Raw genomic sequence first — 24335 nt, 5'->3', positions numbered from 1 at the left:
ACAGCCCTTCCGTACCCAGCACAGGGTATTTCAATGTGTGTTCACAAATACTGAGCCGTCAGATGAAAGAAAGGGCCGCTCCACTCAGGGATGGGAGTCCTCACACTGAATGCATGAGTGACTGATTACTTTTCTTACCAGTTGAACCTCAACTCTCCACAAAGAAGAGCCTTAGCCCGAGCCTGAAGAGGCCAAACTAGAAACAAGGGCTTTCCAAATAATACAAAATCACAGATTGGTGCGTTAAGGATCTTGCATCATTACAATGCATACAGCTGCTCTTCCTCAAATTTCAAGCTTTTTCACTTTCCTCCCTGCCAACTCAATTTATTCAGATGTAGTGTGGGGCACAGAAACTACAGTCATTCTAGTTTCTAGAAGCAGACACGGGGGACGGTGTTAGGTTGTTCCCATCAGGATCAGATGAAGGCTGAATGTCTGTAGGTAATAGCCGTGTCAAACAGAGAGCCTGGAAAAGTTGCAAAGAAAGTTCATCCTGTGTTTTAAAACCTGGGTCAGCATTTGCGAAGGTCCATTTCTGCATAAGTGAGCACACAAACCCCAGTGCCTGTTCAAATAGTCTGCAGCTCTCTCTCAGGCAGCTCATGACAACAGCCCAGCAGCAGCACTGTTTGATCTCCAATGTTTTCCTTAATCTGGGTTGTCAAGGTTCGCTTGTTGGAGGCTGTTTACTTTACTTCTCCTACAAAAAAGTGTTTTTTTCCCCTCAGACAATGACTAATCCAAAGACCAAGAAGGAGGGAGGACTGCCAGCAATAGTTGTTAAAGCTGCAGTTTCCCTTTTGTAAATTTTCGGATGGTTTCAGACCTGCTGTTACCAGCTGCCGACCTACTGTATAAAATATTAGGGTAATATTTCATTCTTACATGTATGCTACTCACTCTCAATACACCTAGGTAATTAAACCTCTTTTTATATATATTTTTTTTTAAATACTAATTTTCTGACTTTATAAATTAATTATAAATCTTCTGTGGATTAAGTAAATGAGATGTTTGTTTATAATAAGTATACATTTAAAAGCTGTATTATCGTGTAACTGGTGTCCATTTGTCTGTAAAACACCTGCTGTAAAATGCTAATAAAACATGGAACATTTCTTAAGTATTTCTGAATAAATGTCTACTTAGCAAACTATTTTTGCTTACATTTGGACAGTGCACCAGTATAATATCATGCTAGTAAAAAAAACCTATTTGATCCATTTACACAGTATAACTACAACAGGTAATTGTTAATTTAAATAAAAATCAAACTGTATTTTTCACAAGTGATAATAACATGCTCCTCAGCCCATTTACAGTTAGGAAAATGTCCAAGTGTAACCCACACCACGTCTGACTCAATAAAACCACTAACTTCAAACTTTAAGCAAACCAAAAATACTGTTAAATTAAAATACTGTCAAAAACTTTTAGTGTTGGGGTGTAACTTTATGTTGTCACGGCTATAAAAAAAAAAAAAAATCATTTACCAAATCCTTTGTCTTAATCAAAAGTTAACTATGAGGTGAGTATCCGCTTTAAATGTATTGTGTGCAGTCCTTACCGCTGAGCAGACCAGCCACGCCAACACAACAGCCTTCAATAACGCAAACGATGGACATGACAAATAAAAGCAGCCCTGCTCATTAACCCGGCGACCTCCGGGGGTAATAAGTACAGTTTGGGCTGTTGTGGTGCCGTCCTCCGGCCAACACGTGGGGAGAAGCTCCGTCCCTGGTCTCTCTCCAGAGAAATCACGGCTCTCAAAAACTTCCCTTTCACCGTGTACAGTTGAAAACTTTCACGCCGTTACACTCAACAGGTAACGCTGTAATTACGGACTGTCAGCGGCTACCGCTAATCAGCACTTCATAACTTTAACTGTGAAAATGCCTTTTTCCCCCCAGAGGTGCATTTCCCCCGGGGTCTCACGACTGGCCTCAACTAAGTTAGAAACCGAACTTTCCACAAAAACACACACACACACACAAAGTAGAGGACACACCACCCGTACCTCCACACTTAAAACAGCGACAGTTCACCGCGCTAGCAGCCTCCCTCCGGGACAACAACACAGGTGTTTGTTTATTTGTTTATTTCGCTATTTGTAACAGTTACAGACAACAGCACCAGAAGCCTGAGACTCTGTGTGTGTGTGTGTGTGTGTGTGTGTGTGTGTGAGCGCGGCGGCGGCAGCGACTCTCTAGATACGGTACAACAAAGCTAACGTTAACATGACGATAACAGTGAAACTTACCGGAGGAAAAAAAAACGCTTTCGCCGCAGCTCGTACGCGCACGCGGAGGGGACCGATTCGCTAGCGCGAGATAACGAAACCCGTGCACGCGGGGCTGTGTACCGAGGACGCGTGCGACAACAAATCACACAGTAAACACCAACAAATTACTCCGCCCGCCCCGGCTGCTGTGGGGGGGACTAACTCAGTAACTTCACTGCAGGCTGAGGGAGATAATCTTACCGAGGGCGTCGAAGAGGGAGCGGAACACGGAGTTTCACCCTCGCTGCCTCCCGGTCTGCGTCGTGAGCGGAGAGGCTCCTTTCTTAATGTTGTTATTAGATTTTAACACGCCGAGGAAAGAAGGAGGGAAAAAAAAGGAAGAATCGCGGATTTGGATGTTGTTGTTTTGATGTCCCAAGTCCGTGACGTCACATCCACCTGCTGGCCTAAACAACGTTCATTGCATTGCAGATCCTTGATAGAAACATCACGGTCACAAGTACAATTCAGGAACACTTAGTGGGTCCTTTCTACGGGGAAATGTAATGATATGCATTAGTTTTAGCCGAAAGTGTGACAGGAGAGAGGGGGCTGTCAGAAAAGCTAAAATATCTAAGATGACTAATTACAACTGAGGCAGAATGAACTTCTATTATTTCAGAAAATTCTCCTGTCTTTTTTTTTTTGTCTTCCTTTTTTTTTTTTTCTCTGATGTGAGGTTCATCATAACTGTTCCAAAGCCTCACTGCAAAAAGATGAAATGCTTTGACATGATCATCAAAGATGTTTTAATCTCTGCTGTGGATTTGACTTCGCTGTTAAAGGGGCTGATGTTATGGTTTTGAAAATGACAGTGTAGATAACCAGAGAACAGGTTCTTTCAGTTTGGTGTGGTTATTTCTGACCTGTGGGCCAACTCTTCATAATATTTTGAAAGGAACAATTATTAAGAATCTCTGCTTTGCATATTTTTTTAAAGTTATTATTTATTTATTTTTTTTGCTATTGAAAAGTTTTGCTGATTCGTAAACAGTTCTCCTCTCAACACGTCACAAGTACAGAAAACATTAAGACAGTAATTAAAATCTCTGTCACTTACCCCTGAGGAGGAGAGTTATCATGGGCCAGTTCAATAGTCCAGTAACCACTTATTGTAAAGCAACATTAATTTAGCCTCAAGAGAAGATATTTTAAGTCGTTTTTTGTCCTTGATCAAGGTCTGAGAAGCACAGCTCATTTCGCTATAAACGACATTACATTTATCATGGCTGCATCTGGGAGGAATGCTGCTGATGAACTCTCTTAGGAGAGACTGTTTCTTAGTAGAGAGCGCCACCTTCTGACCACACATAGTCACAGAAGGTGAAGGTACTACAGAATAACCCCTTCATCTATAGCATATTTATAGTTGCTTTATATTCACAATCCTCTTTTGTTGCCCTGTACAATTTGTTTGCCACAATATAATATCCCTAAGCCGCTCAGTGTTTTGTCAAACACTCCAAATCTTTATATATGTATCACAAACTTCAAATTAAAACACCAATCTCTGTGAACTCCTCAAATTATATTGACAGTATCAGACCCCTAAAACACATTTTTACGATTATTTCAAGGTTTCAAAAATGTAAATTTCAAAATCATTTATTGATATCTTTCAGCATAACCTATTACACTTTAAATTTTATACTATATTACATACGAGCTACTGTAACTGCTCAATGACAGGCACCAAACACAAATTATGACAGTAATCGCAGATCACAGTGACTGTGCTGTGGTCATTACAACATGTTTGCACTGCTTCAGTTTAATATGTTTTTGTTTTATATATATTCATATATATTTGTTTTATATATGTGTTTCTTTTAACCTGATGTTCGCTGAGCCAGCACTGCGTCTCCAATTCTGCTTGTAAATGTGCGATTGATAACTTGGCACAGAAACATAATCTTTATCAAGCTGCAGACACGGCTTCCTTAAAACCCTTAAATATCCAACAAGGTTATGCTCTGCAGGGAACTGGACTCACCAACGCTGCACTGACCTTTACATTAAACTAATAGAAACAACCTTCTTCATCCTTTTGTATGTCTTAATTCATATGACACAACAGTTACACAAAATAGGGCAACAAACCATTTCCTGTTACATTCAGACTGTGAATACAAAAAAAGAACCTTTTATAAACCTCAGGTTTAAAGACCTTATACAAGTTTTGGAGGAAAAACAACAATTTTCAAAAATTATGTAATTGATGTATTAATTATGTATTCATTCATTTATTATACTTTTATAGGTGTGTCAAGGGTATTTGCTATGGGATATCGTCAACCCCATAGTTCAAATTCTGCAAGCTAAAAATAATGCCATACCCCCACTGTAAAGATGCACTATCCTGTATATATGGTAGCAAGTAGCCTGAAGGCACACTCATAAGTATGGCCTGCCACAACGGTGTTGTATCTAATGCACTCAGGGTCCAGGAAGCCAGAGCAACAATGACAACTGATAAATCTGAAGCCAGAGTGTTGGATTTAAACATATGAATTAGGGCACACAACACACATGTATTTACGTATTTAACTATATGATTAAAATAGAAATTAGAATTACAATACACAGGGACTTCTCCAAAGATTTCCCCTTTTGATGATCTAAAACTACAGTATTTATATCTGGTTTTAAGTGCGTCTGTGGTGAAATAATAAACTTTTATCTCTCATGGTATAACTACATTATTCCCATTATATTCCTAACAGGATTTGCAGTTTTGTCTATGATTTGTATAATGGGCAATCCTACAGCCTTTCATAGGATTACTGTTCCAGAGGCTACATCCATCTCTAAATACATTACCTACTTTCACAAGGTTGTAAACATGATTGTGTGCTGTAATTAATCTATATACAATGTTATAAAGGTAATCTAACACATAATCTGGGTATTCTAATTCTTCAGTGGCTTGATCTGCATGTCAATACTGAATCTATGAGCTCAGCAGAACCCAACAGCCATGTGTCTGTGACTGAATTTATTATCCTGTTCTGTCGGTGTCACACTGGTGATGTGTCGTGTGGATTAAGGCCCTGACTTGATGGAGTGTAGTTGCAAATTAATTGAGGATCACTATCAGTTACGTAACGGCCTCTCCACGCATACGCGTGCACACAACAAAGTAATTAGCTTTCTGTTAATTAGGTAATTAAGCAAATGAATTGGAGCTCCTCTTGATTTCCAAAGGGGGACAGGATGGCTTTCATACGGTGTGTTTCCCTTGCTGCTGGGGGCTGTAGCATTCGACACGTAATGAAAGGAAGAAGAGAAGCCATACAGATAATGGCCAGTAAAGAGCCGTTAAATGAATGAAAGAATAAGAGAAAAGTAGAGATCATAATACCTTGTGCTGCATTCTGCCTTTGTAAATATACCTGGGCAATTTATATAGTATTTTTTCAGTTTTTAGGTAACAGGCATAAATAAATAACAATTAAATCTTTAATAATTTTTTTTTTTTTAAATCATAGTTTACAAGGTAAAACCTATTTTCTTGAGATTAAAGGATTGCACCAAGCTTTTTTTCTTCCAAACTTATGCACCAAACATCAATGCTTTATAGGGTATTAACATGTTTTTCTGTGTTTAAAATTAAAAACAAAGCAAATGTCTTGTTTTTAATTTAACCCTTAAGGCATGAATAAGTAAATCTCAATGGAGTTGTTTTATTTTAAGACTTCAATACAAGTCATGTCTGAATATTGTTTTTGTTTTTCTGTATGTCATGTTGAACATGTTAAATATTTGACCACTGTGTCTTAGACACCATGCACCAACAGTTCAACATGCAAAATGTTACCTACAGTAAATGGAACTATATTATACACAGTGCATGATAGTGAAAGTGGAAATTTACATCATTATGTAGGGGTAAATAGGAAAATAAGTCCTCTATGACAATGAAATTGAGTGCATTGTTACATATTGTTTAGTTGGAAAATATTTTTCCTTTATATTTGCTTTGTATGGAATGATCCAAACATAACACAAAACAATTCAGTTAACATCTTCATCAATTTGACAACAAATGTGATGCACATTTTCCCAAAACAACCAAACACATGAATGCGTTCCAAATACTCAAACACAACCAAATACACAAACCCACTGCAAATACTCACAACACAACCAAATACACAAACCCACTGCAGATACTCAAACACAACAGAAGTGTTCCCAGGGGTCACAAAAAAGTGCTGAACCTGGCTGGGACACACTTGCATGGACAGATTATAAAAGCCTATATTTATTATACATCCATGCACAGTTGTTCAATGCCTTTAACTTAAAAAGTCACAACTCATTAAACAAGTGCATGCCAGCCAGGTTCAGCACTTTTTTGAACAGTATCCATGTCAACTGGAAATTTGTCACAGGTCATGAGCCACATGAGCCAGGAAAATCAGCTGTCAGCTTTTTTAATGCCGGTGATCATAACAAATTGGTATGAGGTCACTGTTACCACGATGAAAACTAATAACATCAAGCTTTGACCAGCATCATCTTTTTAGTATTTGCAGTGAAGTGCAAAACCATAACACTTACCTCATTTTATAACAATCCAGATAATAAACTCAGAACAGCTTTTCTTTTGGCATTTATAAAATTCTTACACAGATAATGAATTATAGCAGAGTTAGATTAAAGCAGAAAGAATAACAACTATAATAGTTTCAACAACATAATTGAAAGTTAGATTTAAATTTATGTCCAAGATCTAAACGATGAGTTGATTTTTGAAATGAGGCACCAAGGCTCTGTAACAATGTGTGTGTGAGCGCAAATCAAAAAAGAATGGGAGCGTTTCGTGCAAGATCAAGAAGCTTTCCTTTGTAGCTGCGGCTATAGCAAAGTCAGCTTTTCTTCCTCCCTCTGATCATTAGAGCAATCTTTCTAAACTGCACAAGCTGCTGGTTAGTGAATCCTTATAATGTTTGACTCTAGATACAATCAAGTTTGGAAGATGGTGAGTGTGCTGTTTTGTTTTTTTTTTCGCTATTTCAATTGGCTGTGAACGTGCAGCTCCATGCAGGCATCATCAGTGCAGAGTGGAGCTAGATGCACTCTGCGCTGGTTTTCTAAATTACTGACAAGCCCCCTGAATGCATTTTATAACCCCAGGGGACACAGAGGCACTCTAAAACCTAAGCAAGCTGTTCATGTAATTGCTCACCCTCTGCCTCTGCACAAGAGATACGTCAACGCTTGTGTATTTGGTTGTCAGACATGTTAACAGATCAAAACAACTAATTTTATGTGGTTTGGATTTATGTCTGGTTTGGTTTAGTGTATGTCAGATTTACTGTGAAAACATTTGAATGCTGTGATTATAGACTGAGCAAAAGGGGGTAGGGGCAGCTAGGAACTTTAAACAGGAGAAACCACTGTTGAAACTACTTGGGTGGGTTTGCACAATATTGATTCATTAATGATCTGTTTAAAATCACATTGCCGAGTATTCACAGGAGCTAACCGCAAACTTCTACAAATGTATTTAGACTTTGTCTTAGATCATATTTCTATAATGTGCAAGATGAAAAGTGCTGCTGACACATCTTTTATCTATCTGTTTGAGCATCTTTCGGTCATTTGTTTTGGTTTTATGCCTGCAACCATAGACTGTATTTAGAGATGGATGTAGCCTCCATAAAGTCGCCCTTTGGCTTCTGAAGAGCGGTTTGAAAGCTCATCGTGGGCTGCTCCCGTCGCCACCTTGGCAGTTCCTCACCCCGCCTAACTCCCAGCTAATCCAAAAATGGGCAAAGAGGTGTGAGTGGAACCGAGACTGGGGTGCATACCGGTCTGGTAACTAGCTCCCTAGAAGGCACTAGCTCCCTTTAGCATCGTTAGCACAGCTGGGCATTTTTCTCGAGGGCTAACCCAGGGCTAACTTATTTGCTGGCTAATTAACTAGTTAGCGAGCTAAGCTAACAAGCAAAATAAGGTGAATGCTGACACAGATACCTGCTAATTAGTATAATAATAATACAATTTAAATATATATATAAATAAATAAATAAAATAAAACAATCAAAATAAACAATATTTAAAAATAAAAAAAACAATATTATAATTTTAAAAAAAAACAATATTAGAGTTTCACTCACCTCAAAATACAGGAGCGCAGCTTCTTCATATTCGGTTGGTCAATAACCGCACAGAAAGCCACAATTAGTCCAATGTTTGCATGAAAAATCCTCCAAAAGGCACCAATGGCACGAAAACAGCAAGAGGCAACTGTCAGTAGCTGAAGTGGGGACCAGCTACCCACCTGCACGGGCCTGCACCTGTCATTTAAGGTAGCCACGCCCCCAAATATGCATAACTTCAAGCCTTAATAAAATTTAAATGAGTTACAGTTACACTTGTTATAGTTGTTATGGAGGGGGAAATTAGCTGTAAAGACTTAACCATTTTTTGTACCAGGCTGTCACTGCACTGGTCACCGTATATCCACATACAGCAGCTGCTGTTTTCAGCAAAAAACTCTGAGGAAGCCATTAGCTACTCAGCAGTTAACAGAATTAGCAACTAGCTTTATCATAGAGGGGAATTTAACAAACCAGATATTACCAAGTAGAGACAAAAACAAAACTTTTATCTGGTAGCCAGGAACAGTACTCCAAATACATGCTAATGCTGCTCCATGTCTGCTGGATGTCTAAATAGACACAGACTTTGCTTAATAAGCTGAAGAAGTCAGTGTTTACAGCTTGTTGTCCTACAGCCAAGTCGCCAAAAAATGCAACGATAATGCAGCTTTAAACAACAGGAAAATTACAGGTGTAAAAAAAATTGAATTATGGCTGAATTATACTTTGCTCCAGCTTCAGGGTCCTGATATTATGCATGCCGAATTACAGCTTACTGGGACATGTAGAACGGAGCCACTGTTAATGTTACTAACCCCTGTGCTTTTCCTCAAAGTCAAAATATCTGTTGTAAAAAAAGACCTATTAACAAAGTGAGACAAATCAAAAAGTAAAACAAAATTGTGAGTTTCAGAGGTCTGGAAACTCACAAAGTGCCTCACACTAAAAACTCAAAAATATATCTTACTTGAGTTGGAGAGCCATTGCTGCAGTTTTCCTGACCTTAACAATTTTCCTTTAAGAGGCATTTCCTGTCTTGCCTTACACATTGATTACACTGACAAAGCACAAAGGATGTAATGTGCAACTGGAATGAATCAGCACAAAATGGCTTGGCTTGCGTATAAGATGCTGAAACACAGAGGTATTAACATGCACACTACATGGCAGAATGGCAACGCTGCTCTGTAACAGATATTTGTTGTTGATGATCCCACTTTGCAAGAAGAAACACAGATATTGTTTTTTTTCCCATTTTATTCACTTTGTCCATTTCACTGCAAAAAATATGTTTACAAAGGAAATATTGACCCTCCTCTCACTAACTATCAATCAGTCCAAAGTTGAACTATAAAAGTGGTGACATACAATGTTGCCAGAAGCATTCAGTTTACTGTAGCCTACACTGCAATAAAACAGTATAAGTGTAATTGAAGTGTTAACTGTGTTAGAGAAGGTAACTCAGACTTGTTGAAGTCTGACATGACACACATTTGTAAAGGATAGAAAAACATGATTCTAGTTCATCTATTGTGATCAAAACGGTGAAGTCAGTGTAAATGATGATTCTTTGGAGAATCAGTCTGACTCAGTGACTGTTGAAACCATGCGTCACATCTATTTTATTTGACTTTTTAAATAGGGGAATAGCATGACCCAGTGTAACCTTCTTTAAAAATATAACGATGCTACATTTTTCTCAGTGTGTTGTGGTTGTAAGGACACAATCCAATAAGCACACTTACTGATAGGGGAAACAAGTACAGACAAGTACTATGGAGCACCACTATTTGGCCAAAAAAAATGTGCAGTTCTTCAGAGTAATAAACCAAACAATCTGTGACTCCATTTTGGAGAGCAGAGGGTCTGCTTTCAATATCTGTACTGAATGAAATGTCAAATGTGGTGTGGCTGAGAACATTCAAAGAGGCGCCTTTCAGGATGGATTCTGCCCTTCAAAAAGCATCTTAGATCATTTCTGTGCTGGTTTATGTTCTGATTCCAGATGATGGCTTTAGGACTGATCGACACTGCGACTGGAATAGGTATTCGTTTGCAGTGTTACCCTGATTTGAATTTGATGTACAGCTGATGAAGATTCACAAAACTGAATGAGACATTCACTCCATCCTCAGAAGTGGGAAACCCCAGCGGAATAAAAACACTTTCAACGTTAGAATACAAACTTTTTAAAATGGCTGAAAGGTGCTTTGGCACTGAATAAACTGACTTAATCAATACATGATATGAACTGAGATATCTACCATATCAAACAGTTAAAACATACTAGATTATCTAGCTGCTACCTCTACACCAGGAATAAATGTGAAGCCCATAGCCCGTGCAGAGAACAGGACCATGACAGTGCAGTTCAGTATAGGAGAAAGTGAACTAATGAACTCAGGATGAGATTTATGCTTGATAAACACATTCTCTGAAAAGTTCAGAGCTTTAGGACCCACATTAAAATGAAACAAGGCATCAGTCATTAAAAGTTATAAAAATATATTGATAACATTTCCTTGTTGAATGTAAAATAACATCCTTGATTAGGTTGTGGACAGAGCCTTTACATCAAGGCAGGTACAGAGTTCAGGTTAAAAAAACAAAAGAAAAAGTGCATTACAATCTAATGTCTTGAGCGTCCTCCCTCGAAGGCATGATGCTCCATGTGAGCTGGAAAAAGTCAGAGTGATTCGTGATTAGTATAAACCATTCAGGGTCAAACTAATGCAAGACACAGTTTAGACCTCAATCCACAGAAATAATTTCTTCAATTCTGAATTGAAAAAATTCCTTCCAACAGTGTCAGGCTGCTGCAAAGTACAAGTTGAGCCTAATTCTTCATACTAAACACAATGTTAAATACTGCAGTTTGTTATTAGATTTGGTAATGGCAAGACCAGCCTATGTGACTGTGCTATGTGAAGAAGGTATGAAGGAATGTTGGGTTTTTGTCTTTTCTGCAACATCAATAAAGCCCTGATTAGCCTTCAGCTACGTACGCCCCTTAAATCCTCCTCTGGCGTTCTTACATGCTCTGTCTGAATCTGTCTTCAAATCTGCATACTTCAATCTTTTGCTACACACTGACAAGTTTGACTTTTCCTGAGTTTCTGATAAGGCATCTGTGAAGTTTAAACTCTATGTTAAATGAAAGTGGGAAAAACAGGCATACTTACACTTATAAAAAACAGCTTTAAAAGATATGTTCGGGAGGAGCTCATAGATTTTTCCCAAGATATTTGCTTCGTTAGCAAGAGATGCATCTTTATTCCAGACTTGTACAACATCTTCCCGATCTCGAACACTAACACTGACACCAACGACCTCATCATCTGGGAAACAAAAAGAGAAAGAAAAAAAAAAAAAACAGAAAACAGCACCGATGTTAACAGTACAGACATTTTACATTAATACAACGGCTATATTTAGAAAGAGCTGAGGAATGTACCTGAGGCACAGTAATCTGCAAACTGCTCCCCAATAGTAGCAAGTAACAACTCTTTCCAAACTGTAGACTGAAACAAGAACAAAGAAAATATTATTAGTAAATCAATCATTTCTATTATTATGTGATACTTTTATGTGAAAAGAAGGTAAACACAGCACAACACCTACAGTGCTTTCTTTTGGTATTTTCATCTTCCATACTCCTCCTTTTGCATTGCTTTCTTCTTCCCTGATGGTTTAAAAGAATAAAAGACAAACTTTAGATGCTGTGCAGACGCATCACTTTTACGTCATATATTATACAACAGGCAGACAGAAAATTGTTGGATAATAAGCTAGAATAAGAAGCTGCCAAAATACAAAAATGTTCATCTGAATGTCTGTAAATGTAATAAACTATTGGATAGTAATGACATCACATGAATATATGCGTCATTACATTAACATGTAACATGTTTAACCGATGGTCCTATAATCATGATGTAATGATTCCAAAGTACGACAATGTTGTTTTGTGTTTATTACATAATCAGTCATCCATGTCCAATGCAGCTGGAGGAACATGTTTTATTTCACAGATTATTTCATAGCAGTTACAGCCTGAGCTACAGTTATAATCTGCCCTCTGTCCAGGCCAGTGATAAGGAATATAATCATAATATTTACAACACTAACAGACTCACCACAGTGGCCTCCGCTCTCCACGCATTAAATGATAGCTACATCTCAAAGGCAGGGCTGTGACCGGAGGGATGTTGTTGTAAACACTCCAGAACATCTGCAAACAGAAGAAGCAGCCACGTAATGCCAACTATCGCCTGACCGATAAATGATTTCTGAGGCTGAGGCCAATATTGATATTTGGGAGTTTAAAAGATCTGATAACGATATATACCAGCCATTAAACAAAACATATATCATATTGATCCCTTATTTTGGATTTTGATTTTGTCTTTTACATTTTACATTTGCAAGATCAACCTATCAGTGCTCCCTGGTGGTCAAACTATATAAGGCCTCAGTTATTCTCCCTTGGACGTACACAAGGGACAGCTGCGGACATCTGCAGTCAGCTGCAGAGACCACGGATGCGTAGTTGTTATTATATTTCTCTCTGGTCCACTTGGAGGAGTGCATGCACAGTTGGTGTCCTCGTGGCAGTGGCCACACAGATGTCTGTGCAGGGCCTCCCATATACCCTCTGATGACGAAATTTACGTCACGCGGACCCTTCCATACTCACAAAATGCAGAAAGTATAACACTATCTGAAGGGAAACACTGATTCGAAATGATGAAAGACCAGCGCCAGGATCTAGACTTAAACCACACGGAGCTGGTTTGGCAGGAACCAGACAGAAAATTAAAGCAGAACAACCTACAAGAGCAACACATTCACGGGAACTTCTGCGACAGTGTTGGGACAAACTTTCTGGACAATATTTGATTGTACGAGTGTGTTCAGCTGCTGAACGAGTCAAATTCTTTGATTAAATTTAGTTTAATATCAAGATTACATAATTCCTTGTTTTTAAAATCTGTAATTGTTTATTTTCTATGCTTTATTTCAGAAACACTGACAGCGGTTTATGTAAATTTAAATATCAGATGGAAAGATAAACAACAGGCTTCCCTAGAACCATATCAGAAGGCAGTAATGTAACATACAGATCAGTCACTCAGCAGAATTTCACCAGAAAAAGCTGATGGAATATGGCTGCAATAAACTGTGCACTACACTCACATGTTTCATGATAAAATGGTCTGATTTTTTTCCAAATTTTGTGCCCACTGTCACTTTAAGTGGCAATGAGCTGCTTATTCCCTGGCATTGACGAAGCTCTGCTCAAGTGAATGTGACTCTTGGCCAAGTCATGCACTTGATCTCTTTGCTCTTGAGATGATGAAGCTGACACCAAATCTCACCTGAACAGTTTGCACCGTGTAGATCTTCTTCAGATTGGATTCACATTCTGCAGCCGTGGTGCCCGGTAATGACCTGGAAGCACAAGTGAAAACTGCCTCAGCCAACAGTTCATGATGACACAAGCTGACAAAATGTGCTTCTCTCTCTCTCTCTCTCTCACACACACACACACACACACACACCACACACACACACACACACACACACACAATATATGGAGTTTTTAATTTTTAAATAACATGTTTTCACTCATACTTCCTTTATAGATTGTAGGGTGCATATGGTTCCTACACCAACAGTAATGCTTTTACAAGTGTACGACTTGATGGAGGGCAGCCTTTTGGGGCAGGTTAATCACATTTATTATTTTCAATTTGTGGTTAATATTTATTCTTAAACCATGGCTTGTGTACCTATGCACATTTACATAATCATAATTACTATTTCCATCTATGTTTTCATAAAATATCCACAGCACCAGTTCTTAATGCTAAATTGCAAATTTCCCCACTGTGGGACTAATAAAGGACTATCTTATCCATCTTAAATGTACTTGGACTAGTGCTTGACACATGATAAATGTAGCTACATTATTTTCATTATTGATTAAACTGTCAATTTATTTTCTTTTTTTACTAAAGGTCAGAAATGGTGGGAAATGCATATCATAAGTTCTGAAAACCCAAGTTGATGTCTTCAAATGTCTTTTGTCAGATCAAGTGTCATAAACCCAAATACAAACAACTGTAATCAGCAATAAATTGGCACAGATTAATAATTCAGTTAATCAGATAATTAGTTAATTGACTGAGACTGTTTCAGTCTTTATAGGGTCTGTGGTCTGGGAATTCTTTAGTCTTTCAGGAGTTTATTTCATTTTATTAACATGATACTCTTATCAAAGACATAAAAGATAACAAATCCAAAGTGTCATCCAGACTTTGGAAACCTTTTCTCCATGGTAACATATACACCAATAAACAAAGCGTGCATGACAAAGCAACAGTCCTGTGATATTTAAAAAAAGAGAAAAAAAACATTATGTAACATTCATGATACATTTTAATGACAAGTCTAATGACACTTTGCGTGACGGACTCTCATATTGATACAGTTGTCCCAAGCAAAGATACAGTGTATGACGGACGCTGACAGGGAAAAGTGAAGCCTCTGACTGTGCTACTTTGTAGAAAATGAACAGCGTCAGTTTCACCCAAACCCTCTCAGGCTCCCCTGCAGAGAAACTGCCTCAGCAACTTTCCTCGCATGTTTGAATATCAAAACAAAGGACACGGTAAACATGTCCACTTTGTGGCGTAGGACTCATTACTCATAAGACACGGTAATGTTAAAAAAAAAAAAAAAAAAAAGGAGGTCATGTTAAACGCACACATTCTCCCGCTACATTTGCTCCCGGAGGCCTGCGGAAAGCTCTGGCCTTGAATCATATTTTTCCTCCCTCGTTTCTGCTCGTCCCCGGGCTCCAACATGGACGAGGGGGAATATTTTACCTGTCCAGCCAAAACGTCCAAGGTGAGTGCAGAGGCAGCGTCGTCGTATCGTCTTCTCGGTGTTTCTTTGTGATATTTTCCAACTCTTTCTCGTCGATGTCAATGTTGCCTTCAGAGGAGACTGTCTGGCCGCTCAGGGCGCCTCTGCCCATCTGTAGATCTGTCTGACCCGCGGGAACCGCCATTTCAGCAGGCACAAGGCGAAACCTTTATACGGTCCCTGTATGAACCTCCAAAAGAATAACACCCGGTTTGGCTTTATCTCCAGATACAGAAACACACCGCTTTTCCGCCTACCGACTGGTGACGTCCTGCGTCACCAGGCAGATACGTCGCAGTTGGTCCATCCCAGAGAGCAGGAAAGGAAGAAGAGGTATCACTCCGCCTGGTTTTCGGGTGGCAGATCACAAACCAGCCAGCCATCAGTACACAGAACTGTAAAAATATGATTAAGTCTGTCAAACTACCAGACTAAAAAAGAACCATGCGAGAAATTTTCTGCGTGGGGTTATAGGTTAAATGTTGTACTACTTCTTCCCCATGTCTGGCAGAATTTGGCTTTTAAATTTAGGCCAAACAAAATGGTTGTTACCTTTGATACTTTGCACTGCTATACACATGGCATGGCATAACCCCAACCACACCACAGTGTCAGGGGTATCAGCTGATGTTTTTATTATCACAGATGTACCTGTATTGGCCAATAAGTGACAAGAAATTGCTGTATAAATGCAAAATATGTATTTACTGTAATTTAAAAACAGTGTCCCCATCACTTAATCTGTCCACCAGAGAGCTCTTTCACCTCTTTTACCCTTTTTTTTTTTTTTAGCTTTGTTGTCTACTGTTGATTATATGGATTTATGTACAGTTTTCTAGTCAAGGGCCTGTTCCAACCCATGAGAAGATTTCATACGGACCCCCATGTGTTCAGAATTTATTGTTACATCTGTCCCACAATTATTTTTTAGATTTCTTTTCTCATTTTTATTTTTTTCCAGAGTTTTTTTTTCACAGTTATTATGTAATATTGTTGCATGGTTGCAACAGTTTTTTATTTACTACAGTACAATTGAATGAAAAGTTCAAAAGTCCCCGGTTTCCCGAGAGGTGGACAATTGCTTAAGTTTTTGTGTATTTTAATGCAACTTTGCCCTTTATCATCAGCAAGGAGATAGTTCTGTGCTGCTAGAATACAAACCAAACATCTGGTGGATGCTAAACATGTGGAGCAGCATGTTAGAGAAGAGGGAAAGAGTTGTTCATATTCAGATTCTGTACAGTTCAAATTTAGTGTACAGTTACAGGACATACATTTTGTGGGATATATATTTGGTGAATGGGCCTGATTACTGTTCTATTCTCACAGTTACGCAAAGAGTGATTCCCACTTGAGCAGACCAGGAAATGTAATGGAGGAAAGAAAAGTTTTTCTCCGTAGTGAGGTATCATCTTATTACACGATCTTCAGTCCCAAGCCCCTGGTTGCCTGTTTTAGGGCACTCGGTGTGACTGCTGTGCAAGCTCCAACAAGACAGTTGCTGGTGAAGCGCTGCACAGAGAGATCTGTCTACGTGTGGGGAAGTGATCGAGCATTAGTGGACCTAGTAATGTACAGAGCCAAATTCAAAGAAATGTGCATTTTATAATTAAAAGATTCTCTGTTAGTGTGTGGATATTTTATTCTGCCAAAATGTTATATTATTTGTTCTGAGGTTTAAAAGCTCACTAATATTAAACATTAAAAAGTTCCATCAAAATGTCTAGATTAGATTATCTAGATCTTTTCTTAAAACCTAAACTTAACCCTTTCTACTCTGATAACCAAAGTTAACAATTTCTGTATAAATTCATGGTTTCACATTTAAGAAATGAACATTTTATTGCCACTTTTAACCATCAACACTTTCACACCATAAAACTCCAAAACATATGTGTCAAATGTAACCTACTTGAACTACAGGCTACAGAATCTACATTTGATCGTTGGAACCATATGACTGATTCATTGTTGTTATTGGGATGTTTTATGTTTGTAGGATCCGCCTGAACATCCTTCTTAGGTGATTCCTCTGGACTTGATTGGACCAGGCTCCGGTCTGGACACAGGGTCATATATGAGGGCATTTCCACTTGGAATGGAAAGTGTCACAAAGCACTGGACTTGTGCAGAGCTCAGACATCAACAAAGTGGGTTCTGGTCAGTTGTGATTTCATTTTATTGGTGTTAATTCTCCCAGCAAGGCCAATATTTGCCTGTATGACAGCTGTGAGGGCTCATGTGCCTGACTTCTCATGCTCATGATGCTGCACGGAGCAGGCTGCAGGGGGTGCTGGTGAATCACTGCAGCAGCAGCAGCAGCAGCCCTGTCACATGATGTCAACTATAATTCAAAGTCCTGCTGTGAGCAAGAGATGTTTAACATATTAATATAACATGTTCTAGACTATCTGAGACTGAATTGTCTTTATCCTGAGAGTCATGCTGGAGTCTGGCAGTGCTTTTAGAGACAACAGGGAACCCTCTCTCTCCAGCTGTTCTCAAGCCACTTGTCAAACCCACTAGCATTTTTGTAAAGGCGTCAACTTTAACCTCTTTTGTCAGAACCACTTTGCCTCTGCTGATTCTTCTCGGAAACCATTCTGCATGCTGCTGTTGCATTATGCAACCTGTTACCTTGTCTGAACCCACACTGTTAGCTCTAATTGTGTGACTCTTAAATCTCTCACACCAGTTAGCTGTAGGTATTCGTTCTACACTCTAGCTACACCTGATGGGTAAAAGTGTTGTGTTTATATGCTTATTTTTCTTTTTTCTTTAGCAATCAATGCTTTGGTCCGGCTGGATTGTAAGTGTGTCATCGTATTTTTCCAACAGCCTCAACGAAAAAGCCTCTTATCTTAGAGTCCAGTCCCCAGAACCAAATTGAGCACAAGTATGTGTTCAGGATTTTAATTCAAAATCTGGAATCTATTTAATAAGACTAATTAACTTAATTAAGGAGATGTGCACACAGAAGCCTTACATTGGCCTATGTCCTGTTCTATATAAGTATTTTTGTGTTTTAAGATGTTTTTCTTGCAATAATGAAGACGAGTTGGCATTAATTAACAATGAAGTGTGCTTGACCCATACTCCTATTTGTGTGGTGTTTTACTACAAGTTATGACCACAGTTGTTTTTTTTAACGTGGGTGGTGTGGGTGGTCTACATTAAATAATGAGCAGTGTTAAGAGGACGTCTCTGTCAATCCGTCAACATTTGCATCTCATTAGCGCAGGGGGACAGACTTCCCATACATAGCAATAGACAGGGAGATGAGACAGCTGACTGATCCCAGGCCTGCTCACTACATGCAAGCGGACGTGCGTCGCATAGACGAGACGCTGCCGAGCTCCCGACCTGCCCATCGGCTCTCACAGACATGTTGGCTTTTGAACGCTACACAGCCCACAAGTAGTATTTCAGCCGTCGCTGCTGAGGCTGCGGGTTGGTGCGTAATTGCGCCATGCTTCCGCTCCACACCGTCTGCTTTCTTATTCCTGGAGACGAACGGGAGACCTCCGCCATCGGTGGAAATTGAGATGTGTTTTCTGAGCCGCTCGTCTGTTGAACGGATGCCTCCCGAGATGGTGTGTGGACCCAGACCAGGCTGTTCCTGTTCAGCAGAGGATGGGAGAACAGACAGGGATGCTTTTTTTTTGTACCGGACACTTGTGAAATGAAGGATAAGAAGAAAAGGAAGAAATAGCCTATTAAATGATTTGTGTTTGGCTTTTGTTTGTTTGTTTTTGTGTGGGGATCAGTGCACATCGGGATGGATGAGATCCGACGTTGAACTGATGCTTCTGAGTGGAATTTATCCCTGACTGGTTTTTCTGTTAAAGGGGCGGTGGATCGTGTTGATGTTGTTTTCCATTCAGCCCTGGAATTGATGTGGGAGTACACACTACCTCGGCTGCATAGATGGCAAACACAAGTGAGTTTGGGGAGAGCAGCCCGTCCTTCCAGAACTATGCGTCCACGGCCTCTGCGGTCAAGCTGGCCTCCCTGGGTCTGATCACGGGCATCAGCCTGCTGGGCAACGCGTCGCTGTCGCTGCTGCTGCTGAAGGACAGCTCGCTGCACAAGGCTCCCTACTATTTCCTCCTGGACCTGTGCCTGGCAGACGTGGTCCGCTCTGCCGTGTGTTTCCCCTTCGTGATGGCGTCGATCGGCGGCGGCTCCGCTTGGCCCTACAGTGCGCTCAGCTGCAAGATCGTCGCCTTCATGTCGGTGCTCTTCTGCTTCCACGTCGCCTTCCTGCTCTTCTGCGTCAGCGTCACCCGGTACATGGCGATCGCCCACCACAGGTTTTACTCCAAGCGGATGAACCTGTGTACGTGCGTGGCGGTGATCTGCATGGTGTGGACCCTCTCCGTGGCCATGGCTTTCCCCCCGGTTTTCGACGTGGGCACCTACAAGTTCATCCGTGAGGAGGAGCAGTGCATCTTCGAGCACCGCTACGTGAAGACGAACGACACGCTGGGCTTCATGCTGATGCTGGCCGTCATCGTGGGGACGACCCATGTGGTTTACGTAAAGATGCTGTGCTTCGTCTACGATCACCGTAAAATGAAACCGGCCCAGCTGGTCCCGGCCATCAGCCAGAACTGGACCTTCCACGGCCCCGGGGCCACCGGGCAGGCCGCCGCCAACTGGATCGCCGGCTTCGGCCGGGGACCCACCCCGCCGACGCTGGTCGGCATCAGGCAAGCTTCCCACCCCGGTAACAGGAGGCTGCTGGTGCTGGACGAGTTTAAGATGGAGAAGCGCATCGGGAAGATGTACTACATGATCACACTGACCTTCCTCATCCTGTGGGCTCCTTATATAAGCGCCTGCTACCTGAGAATATTTGTGCGGGCGGCTTCGGTCCCGCAGCTCTACCTGACCGCCGCCGTGTGGATGAGCTTCGCCCAGGCCGGAGCGAACCCCATCATCAGCTTCCTGTTCAACAAGGAGCTCCGGATGCGACTCAGAGCCTGTTTTCCCTGCTGCCTGGGAACACAGACACCCATGGAGCCATACTGTGTCATCTGAACCGCACTGGCCCCCGGTTACTGCCAAAGACACATTTGTATCTTGCCCCAGAATGTAGACTGGTCCCCAAAATGTGTTGGGATTTTGTGGAGTCTGAACCCACTTCAGTTCAGTTTACCCACATTTTTTATTTGTGGAAAGTTTACTATTTGAATCAGATGAAAAAACACTATGGTGTTAATTTCTTACTATATTTTGCTTATCAGAATCGGACTGATAAAAGCTATGAGGCATTTTAAGGCACAGGAGCATAATGTGATGCTTCTAAAGATGTGATGTGTTTGAGGTTGCCTGCCTCACCAACTGGGCATCATGATAAAACCACGTTTTGATTTACACCTCTGCATGTACTGTAGGTGACATTCATTCCAAATATAGGATGTAGCCCACATGACAAATAGGCCATGTGTCATGTTATGTCTTACATTTGGAGACTTCTTCCCTGTATACGCTGTATATCAAACTACTTTGGTCCACTATTTTGTTGTACATGAATGTCAATTTGGCTATTTGTTTGTATATTTTGAAATTATAGTAGGTTATAACTCACCTGTCACTGTCAGAGGTTGTTTGCCTTCTGCAGAACTGATGACTGAAACACAACAGAACTATTTTATTGGCTGGTTGGAGTCTGCTTCTTTGACATCTGCAACATACTTGGATATTAATCATTTGAGTTCCACAAATGAGATCCAGATCTCACCACAGTTTTAATTAGGGCAGTGTCACATCTGTAAATACTGTAAAGCTCCATTCCCTCTTTCCTTATGCTTTTTTTTTTGTTGTTGTTTTTTTACCAGGTATGTTGTATATTCCATAATCTTTTCAAATTCTTTGTGTTTAACAAAGTGTTAAAACCCACTTTAAAGGTATTTTGCTAGTTCTTATCCATCTTCCTGGGTCAGTTGTGTTGAGAAGTGGGTCGGTTCACGTTCCCTGCAGGTCGTACAGATTACAGGTCTCATTTTTCTATGAATACGGATGTTGGGACAAATGTTAACAATTTGTTTGCTTTGGAAAGGATGTTTGCATTGTTTGTATTTCTTAGCAAATAAATGAGAAATGGATGATAAGTTGTTTTTTATGACTCTATCATCTGTTTTTAACAAGATATCTTTACGTGATTTGGCTCTGTTCTTGAATGCATCACAGGTCCACTGTCAGATATCTGTATTGTTTTGTTAGCATGCTCAGTTGCCCTCGCCCTACCTTGGGTACTCTGGTCAGTGTTTTCTTGTGTTTTCTGGTGCCTGACAGCCCCCTGAGCACGGGTGTGAGTTTGTTACATTCAGCTGTGGATTTTAAATGGAGAGGGTGAGAAACATGTTTAAAGATTTTCCAGTTGAGAAAAAGTGACAGCTACACCCTGACACAGACGTTGGTGTCTTAGTGTTTCTATAGTGGAGTCATCCCTTTGTCAGGCCCATAGCTACAAGGACACAGAGGTCATCTCATTGGTATTTATTCTGAGAGTTTAGGGGCTTCAAAAGGGGGCACTTCAGAGATTTAGTATTGCATTTCCATATCAAGGGACAACTTTAACAAAGAGTGTTTGATATTAAAGCAGCAGAGGCCAGGAAAATTTTATATTTTAGTCTCTTTAATTGGTGAAATTCTCAAAGCCTACATTTCCCATGATGCAAATGAATAGCATTTGTCGTCAGACCTTCCTTGTCACCGAAATGTCCATTTCTGTCAAACCCTCCAGTTTGTAATGTAGACTTTCTGTTTCAAGTCAAGCCTAAACTGAGACAATCCAGATAACATCATCAGTAAACTGAACTGCATGTGTAAAATTGGTGGAGTGCCCCTTTAATAACCTCAAGTTTATATTTTAGGTTGATTCCAATATTTTTATACTCAACATATTTAAATTTCACAGTTTTTAGATTTGTATTTATTCTGATTCCCCATCAACCATGTAGCAGCTATTCTTTCTGGGGTCCATTCACGTAAACATTACATCATAATGCAAAACTAAAATGTAAATTAAAACCCAAGACAAAGAGGAACAAGAGGGACATAAATGACAAAAACAAACAACAATAAAAGTATGAATAATGATAATAACAATGACGAGTAACCATGCTATACCAGAGTCAGTAAAGCATTTGATACTGCTCAAAAACAACAGTAGTACCATGAAAAACAGCAGTGCCTGAAGAAAAAAATGAATAAAATCAGGTTCAAAAAATTAATGATTAACAAACAAATACATAAATAAACTGATTTTGTGTTTCCCAAACAAATGTTTATTCCTGTACTGCAAAGAAGGCCTTGGAGCAGCATTTAGACCTTCAAGTTGCAAATAAAGTTAGCAAAAATGATAAATTACCTGCTCACCTGCTTAAAAAATATGAAGGTCTCTCAGACTCCGGAAGCCTTGGGGGACTTGGACTCATGACCTTGGTATTTCTAAACCTTGGGCTCGGCCCCGCACCTTGTGCCGGTGTTGTTGAACATCAGGTTAAAATGGAGAATCTGAAAAGACACGTTTGCTCTTTGATTCTGACAGCCTGACACCAAACCTGACATTTACCACCAATGTTTCAAGTCACTGAAAAATCTTCTGCTGTCAGGCTAATTACAGCTGATGAAAATACAATATGTCAACGTCATGTCAATGTGAGGCCAGCATCACACAACACAAATGCTAGGTAAATCATCAGTATCTGCCTAGAATAAAGGTCAAAGGTGTGGCTTTTATTTTAAAAGTGTGATATTCGTGGTTCTCAACAGAGCACTTATTAAACAGCTACACAGGTTTGTTTCAATAGGCTGTTTCTGTGCCGCCTGCTTTTTAATCAGACTCCCTCACACCTCAATCCCCTCGTCCCTCCTGAAGCCAGAAACAGGTTATCGATTCAGCCAGTTGCTGTTGCATTCATTGACACTGACCTCGAGTACACCAAATAGCACCTTTTAAAGACTGAGCACTTCTCTCAGTGCACACGTAAATCATTGTGACTTAGTGAGGTGTTTCTGAGCCCTGGCCCCCTCCGTCACTCTGATCTGCCACGCAGCCCCGAGCTCCTCAGCACACAGCCTGCCCTCGGCGCATCCATAACCATTAGCATCACAACACGCCTGCTTGTTCCCGACAGCTGGCTGCGCTCTGTTACCAGTGTGCTGAGGTCTCACGCTGCAATTGCTGTGGCTCCTGGGCTGCGGGAGGATGCTCACCTGCACGTGCTCTCGTGCCACGCAGATGCAGGTCGGGTATTTTTGGTACATGGTGATGTCTTCAGGGCACGCAGGCTCTGCTGTGATGCTGGGGAAATGTGATGCTTTTTGCTGGGCTTTACTGCTGGCTCTTACACTGACCTTTCTTTCAGTCCACTGAGCTACAGTGATAACCTTGGTCCTCCTCACTGGGTTTTCTTTACATACAGTTTGGACAGTTAGAAATGGACCGGGACAGTGAGCTAAAATTTCAGAGTTGTAATTAACTTTACAGAAATTACAGAAATTGTCAAATTTAGAGAGTGTTGCACTCCTTTAACATGTCTGGACTCACGATGGACAAAAGTAAGTAGTAAAGTTATTTATATTCCATGCATTCCTCTTCCTTGTCAAAGTGCCTATATTACCCACAATCCAACTCTAACTGCTGACAGTTGAGTTGGAGATTCAAGTGAGTTATCTTAATATAACCTCAAGTCGAGATGGGGAGTGGGCTACAGAGGTCCAGGCTACAATTTTTTACTACTCAGACTTGTCGTCTTTAGCCTCAGCCTTGCCGACTCAAGTGATATCATTTTATCAGACTTCATGCAGCTAACACTGAAGCTACAAATGGTACAACTCTTTATGCCTCTGCCCCGGCGACAGCCAGGGTTTTCAGGTTGTCAGGTTGTCCATCCATCCGTCACATCCTTGTGAACGCAATATCTCAGTAACACCTTGAGGAAGAGGTTCACTTGGACTCAAACGTCAACTGATTAGAATTTGGTAGCCAAAGGTCGAAG

At 40.4% G+C, this 24335-nt stretch overlaps 3 protein-coding genes across 24 annotated transcripts in view; 1 reads left to right on the top strand and 2 right to left on the bottom strand.

Moving 5' to 3' along the window:
• The window catches only part of foxp1b (forkhead box P1b), a 157416-nt gene extending 147919 nt beyond the window's left edge, over positions 1-9497 (bottom strand). For 6 of the 22 annotated variants that reach the window (XM_071494833.1, XM_071494829.1, XM_071494834.1 and 3 more), the window contains exon 1: positions 3345-3863. The gene's annotated coding sequence lies outside the window, so the exon portion shown is untranslated. Of the gene's footprint in view, positions 1-1570; positions 2429-2485; positions 3276-3344; positions 3869-8409 lie in introns of those variants that run through there. The other 16 variants (XM_071494830.1, XM_071494832.1, XM_071494837.1 and 13 more) reach the window with 8 other exon arrangements.
• Positions 9498-9633: 136 nt separating this feature from the next.
• On the bottom strand, positions 9634-15633 carry LOC139630958 (eukaryotic translation initiation factor 4E type 3-like). Its single transcript, XM_071494856.1, has 7 exons — positions 15285-15633; positions 13773-13845; positions 12531-12625; positions 12016-12076; positions 11849-11915; positions 11577-11732; positions 9634-11070 (listed from the first exon to the last, which is right to left on the bottom strand). Exons 1-7 carry the CDS (start codon positions 15467-15469, stop codon positions 11024-11026), a joined length of 684 nt encoding a protein of 227 aa, XP_071350957.1. The 5' UTR covers positions 15470-15633; the 3' UTR covers positions 9634-11023.
• A 2991-nt stretch (positions 15634-18624) lies between these two features.
• gpr27 (G protein-coupled receptor 27) lies at positions 18625-21478 on the top strand. The gene has a single exon (XM_071494855.1). The coding sequence runs from the start codon at positions 19252-19254 to the stop codon at positions 20365-20367; it is 1116 nt and encodes a 371-aa protein (XP_071350956.1). The 5' UTR covers positions 18625-19251; the 3' UTR covers positions 20368-21478.
• The last annotated feature ends 2857 nt before the right edge of the window (positions 21479-24335 follow it).

The sequence above is a fragment of the Trachinotus anak genome, unplaced genomic scaffold, assembly GCF_046630095.1.
Source record: "Trachinotus anak isolate AG129_WGS33_773 ecotype Australia unplaced genomic scaffold, CSIRO_AGI_Tana_v1 ptg000013l, whole genome shotgun sequence".
Taxonomy (NCBI): domain Eukaryota; kingdom Metazoa; phylum Chordata; class Actinopteri; order Carangiformes; family Carangidae; genus Trachinotus; species Trachinotus anak.
Note: the sequence above shows the minus strand (reverse complement) of the source record. Positions and strands in the feature narration are given on the sequence as shown.

Bases quoted from the DNA above. Each gene is read 5' to 3' on its own strand.
- LOC139630958 (XM_071494856.1), bottom strand. From the start codon at position 15,469: ATGGCGGTTCCCGCGGGTCAGACAGATCTACAGATGGGCAGAGGCGCC. The intron at 12,077-12,530 runs GTGAGTCTGTTA...TTAAACCATCAG, and splicing joins GGAGAGCGGAGGCCACTGTG to GGAAGAAGAAAGCAATGCAA. The intron at 11,916-12,015 runs GTAGGTGTTGTG...TTCTTGTTTCAG, and splicing joins AAATACCAAAAGAAAGCACT to TCTACAGTTTGGAAAGAGTT.
- gpr27 (XM_071494855.1), top strand. From the start codon at position 19,252: ATGGCAAACACAAGTGAGTTTGGGGAGAGCAGCCCGTCCTTCCAGAAC.